Source organism: Prosopis cineraria, unplaced genomic scaffold (genome assembly GCF_029017545.1).
Source record: "Prosopis cineraria cultivar Desert tree isolate PC_DT_omini unplaced genomic scaffold, ASM2901754v1 PC4, whole genome shotgun sequence".
In the NCBI taxonomy this organism is placed as follows: domain Eukaryota; kingdom Viridiplantae; phylum Streptophyta; class Magnoliopsida; order Fabales; family Fabaceae; genus Prosopis; species Prosopis cineraria.
Window position 1 is genome coordinate 10374499 of NW_026555335.1, and position 4658 is coordinate 10379156.

The 4658-nt window shown below is 31.9% G+C and overlaps 1 protein-coding gene across 1 annotated transcript; it reads right to left on the bottom strand.

The window, feature by feature from the left end:
- Window positions 1-1468: 1468 nt before the first annotated feature.
- On the bottom strand, window positions 1469-3778 carry LOC129309363 (trimethyltridecatetraene synthase-like). The gene is made up of 2 exons (XM_054950928.1): window positions 2836-3778; window positions 1469-2344 (listed from the first exon to the last, which is right to left on the bottom strand). The coding sequence occupies exons 1-2, from the start codon at window positions 3751-3753 to the stop codon at window positions 1712-1714; spliced, it is 1551 nt and encodes a 516-aa protein (XP_054806903.1). The 5' UTR covers window positions 3754-3778; the 3' UTR covers window positions 1469-1711.
- Between the last annotated feature and the right edge of the window lie 880 nt (window positions 3779-4658).

A 4658-nucleotide genomic window follows, 5' to 3' on the forward strand; every position in this document is an offset into this window, starting at 1 on the left:
AGTCTTAATGGTACTAGGTTACGTGGAAGGAATTCGATTTTCATAAGTAAAATTAAGCGACCAAATCTTGTGGATAAAAAAATCGTGCGAACAAATTTATACCTCTAATTAATTCAGACAATACTACTCAAACAAGGAATTTTAAAGTAATTTTACCTTTAAACTATATGTTTAAAAATGTTTGGAATTCTAGACTTATTTTGGGTATAATGTTAACTTTTGAAAATGATATAATGTTAACTTTGATTTTTAGTTAATTAAAAAATTACAGAAAAAAATTTAAAAAATTTCAGAAAGGGACCAAGAAAATTACAAACTTAGATTCAAAAAATTACAAAATACGATCAAAAAAATGTTCTTTGACATTTTCTATAATTTTTTGTTCAAATAATAGTTAAAGTTAACATTTATTAATGGTAAGAGAAATATTGCACTATTTTAAAATATTGAAAAGGAACACTGTATCAAAAATGAATTTAGAATTTTAGATGCTGTTAAATCTATAGTTTAAAGATAAATTTATCATTTAACCCATCAAATAATTACTCCTTTCATTTAAAAATATAAAGCATTTTTTGAGAAGATTAGATGTTAAAAATATAAAGTATTTTTAGTTTTTTAAGTTATAATTATTGTTTTTTTTTAAAGTACTCCTATTGAATAAATTACTTTATATTTATTTTAGAATAAAATACCTAATTAAATAAGAGTAAATATAAAAAAAATAGGGTTAGTTGAAAAATAAGTAACTATTTTATTATTGAAGTGAAATTTAATTAAAATATTTTATATTTTTAATGAAAGGAGTATATCAAAAAAATATTATATCTTAAATTGTTCAAATATAATAAATGACTTGAGATGAGAAGGAGAGGAGACGGTACAAAGAAGCATGATTTTATAATATCGCGCGCATGTCTTGCCCTTTATAAAAATTTGGTAAAATATACTCCATCTTCCAAAATATAAGTGCTTTTACTAATAATTTGTATATCATAGAATTTTTATTCCTATAAAAATATATATTATTTTTTATTTTCAATTTAAATTAATAATAATGAGTGAGAAAAAGATAATAAATTCACACAAAAATTCATTTTAATACATACAACGGGTAAAATAAAAAAATTCTACAACTACTAAATGAAAGAACGGGCTTATATTTTGAACTGAAGCGAGTAATTAGCATGTAGAAACCTATTGGGTCAAGCAAGAGAAAAAAATTTGATAAAAAAATCATTTGTGCATGTATACAATTCATCTGGTTTAAAAATTAAAAAATATAAATAATAATGGCGAAATGGAGGTTTTTTTAATTTTCAATTATTTGGAAAAAGCGACAATCATGAGCAAGCTGTACTTCACTAGTTTACAATTCATGTAGCAATCTCCGATCTAAAGGTGCATGATGCATCTCAACTTTTCTTTCCCTTATTGGAAAGCAATAATATGAGAGAGAAATTGCCAATTTGAAACGTACGTGGCTCAAGATCCTAGCAAGAAGCCAAGAACCATAACCATAGTGATTTTATTCCGCAAATATAGTTATAGAGATATACAAGCACATATTCATCACATGAAACGATAATTCAGATCCCCAATCTATAATAATTGAAGAGATTAGAGCAGGCACATAATTAAGTCTCATTGGATTGTTAAAAATAATTCATGACGTCATCTCTCTCTTTGTTATTAAAAGGACTATTAATAATTAGTAAAATAGATGTTGGGGCAGCCTAGGCTGACCCACAGCAACAAGTGGGAACTTTCTCACAGTGGCCAACCCAAAATGTTCTTCCATGTCCAAATCCTGAGGCTTCACATTCTCATCAGCTAGTCTCCAAGTGAAGCCATGCAACAAGTTGGCTAAGCTAGAACTTACCATCTTCAATCCAAGCTTATAACCTGGACACATCCTTCTTCCTGACCCAAATGGCAAGAACTCAAAGTTCTGTCCCTTCACATCAATCTCCTTCTTCCCCAAGAATCTCTCTGGACAGAAATCTTCTGGAGATTCCCAAACTGAAGGGTCTCTGCCAATGCTCCAAGTATTCACGTACACCATTGTTCCTTTCCGAATGTCAAAGCCTTCAATCTCACAGTCCTCGAGAGCCATGTGTGGTGCTAGCAGGACAGCCACAGGATGGAGCCTCAGTGTTTCTTTGATGATTGCGTCTAAGTATGGAAGGTTTGGGATGTCAGTCTCTTCAACCCATCTTTCTCTTCCTACTACTCTGTCAATTTCTTCATTTGCCTTTTTTATCAGATTCGGTTGCTTCATTAGCTCTGACATTGCCCATTCCACTGTTGTTGCTGCTGTATCTGTCCCTCCAGCCATTTGATCCTGCTCACTCAACCAAACACTTTCTTTATTTAAGGACCAGATTATGAGTTTGATCAAGCCAAATTAATAGCAAAAGATCATACACCAGTACCAAAAAAAAAAAAAAAACAGGTTTTTAAACTGGGTAAAAATGGCTTTCCAAACCGCTTTTAAAATTGGTTTGGATAAGGCTTGTTCTAACTTTTTTAATCCAATTGTAAGCAATTGGTTCAGAAAGCAGCTAGAAATAAGGAAAAAGAAAAAACATTTTTTTTAGCCGGTTGTACTTTTAATTAGTCTAGAAAATATTTTTAAGATCGGTTGCTGTAGAATCAGTTTGAAAAGTATAAATGGAAACATTAGCTATTTGCAAAAATATCACTGCCTTTATTTTATTTTTTATTTTTTAACCAGATGTGGAAAAACCGCTTTCTAGAAAGACAGGTTTAAATAACTATTTTTGCACCAGTAATAGTTAGAAGCAAGGGATGAAGATTGAAAGTAACATGTACCAGAGCAAAGGCTTTAACACTGTTAAGAGTGAAATCAACATCAAGAGAAGGATCTTTAACCAAACCCAGTAAGAAATCCAAGAAATCCTTGGGCACAAAGTCGATCTGCGTTCTCCTAGCCATATGATCACCAATAACATGCTGATAAAACCTGTCAAACCTCTTCCTCAGATCCTTCATTCTCTTAACATACCCTTGCAAATCCAAGAACCCTAACCAAGGAATCCAATCCCCAATATTCAAAACCCCATTAAGCACAAACAATTCCTCCAACATCTCCTGAAACCCCTCACGTGACACCACAAACTCTTCGTCCTCTACTTCAGACTCACTGAAATACTTCTTCCCCATCACTATCCTACTGATAACACTGAGAGTGAAATGGAAAAGATGGTCTTTCAGAACAACAGGCTTGTCTGAAACAGCAAACAAACGTGACATAAACGCATGCCTCTCTTGGGCACGAATTTCATGATAGGACTCAAGTCCCTTGGAACTGAACAACTTGGAGAGATAAATCTTGCGACCCAGACGCCATTGTGGCCCGTAAGGAGCCCAAGTGACGTTGGAGAAGTCGTAGCAGGTGTGTTTGCCTGCAGCAATTTGGGGTCTGGTGGCGAAGATATGATCATTGGTTTTGAGAATCTGCTTTGCCATTTCACTGGAAGAAGCAATCACGACGTGGAAGGATCCGAACTTGAGGTGCATGATGGGACCGTATGTTTTGGACAAGTTGTGAAGCGATCGGTGAGGGAGGTCGCCGATTTGGTTTAGGTTTCCAATGATCGGCCATGGTTTTGGACCTGGTGGAAGGTTAGAGTTTGGCCTCTGGAACTGGAAGTGAAGTTTTGTGATAATGGCTACGAAAATAGGAAGAAGACATGATACTATTATGGCAAACCAATAAGGTAACTCCATAGAAAAACTGATATGGAAGTTCAATTCTGAGCGTTTTAGGTGAAAGATGATTAATCAGCTTGGGGTGTCATATTTATAGACGAACACGTCCAATAAAATCTTCCCAATTTTTAATAATATCCAATAGAAATACGTAATACATATTATATATATGTGTGGATTTAAATCATTTGAAGTTAGGATTGATGAATTTTGATAAAAAAAAATTTTAGTATTTTTGTTCATTGTATTATCTTTAAAGAATATAAAATATTCTTTTTTCAAAAAAAATTACTTAAATTCAGCAATTTTAATTTTAGAGAATATAAATTCGATATATATAGATGCCATGTTGCCCCTCCCTCCATGTCAGCCAAGAATTTACATGAAGTGTGTGTAATAACAAACGTCCCCGCGGTGTACTACTTGCGTGAAGCATTTTTACATTGATGATAATTAATCAATAATAGTTTGTAAGATTATTATGATTAGTGATAATAATTTTGTCGCAAATTATTATTAGTTACAATTAGTTATATAGACACCTACGCTTATATTGATATGGTCCTTATTTGGCCCAAAAAAATAAAGATATCGTTCTTACATATTTGCCCATAAATATAAGGAAGAATGATAATAAACTCTGAAAGGGGGAAAATTTAGTTACCAGGTTTTCGATAATCTTTTTTATAAAAAATGAATTATCAATACTGATTCAGAAAATAATAAATATACCATTTTAATTTTTGTCTTTAGTAGTTAAGTAGCATTATGAGGGAATTATTTTGTGGTAATTAAAAATTATCATGCACTTATTTAAGTTAAATTTAAAATTCTTAATTCTAATACAAAATTTTTAGAAAAAGGAGTTAATAAGATTAAGTGGGATTAAATTAAATTATATAAATTATTTCTCCACTTGAATG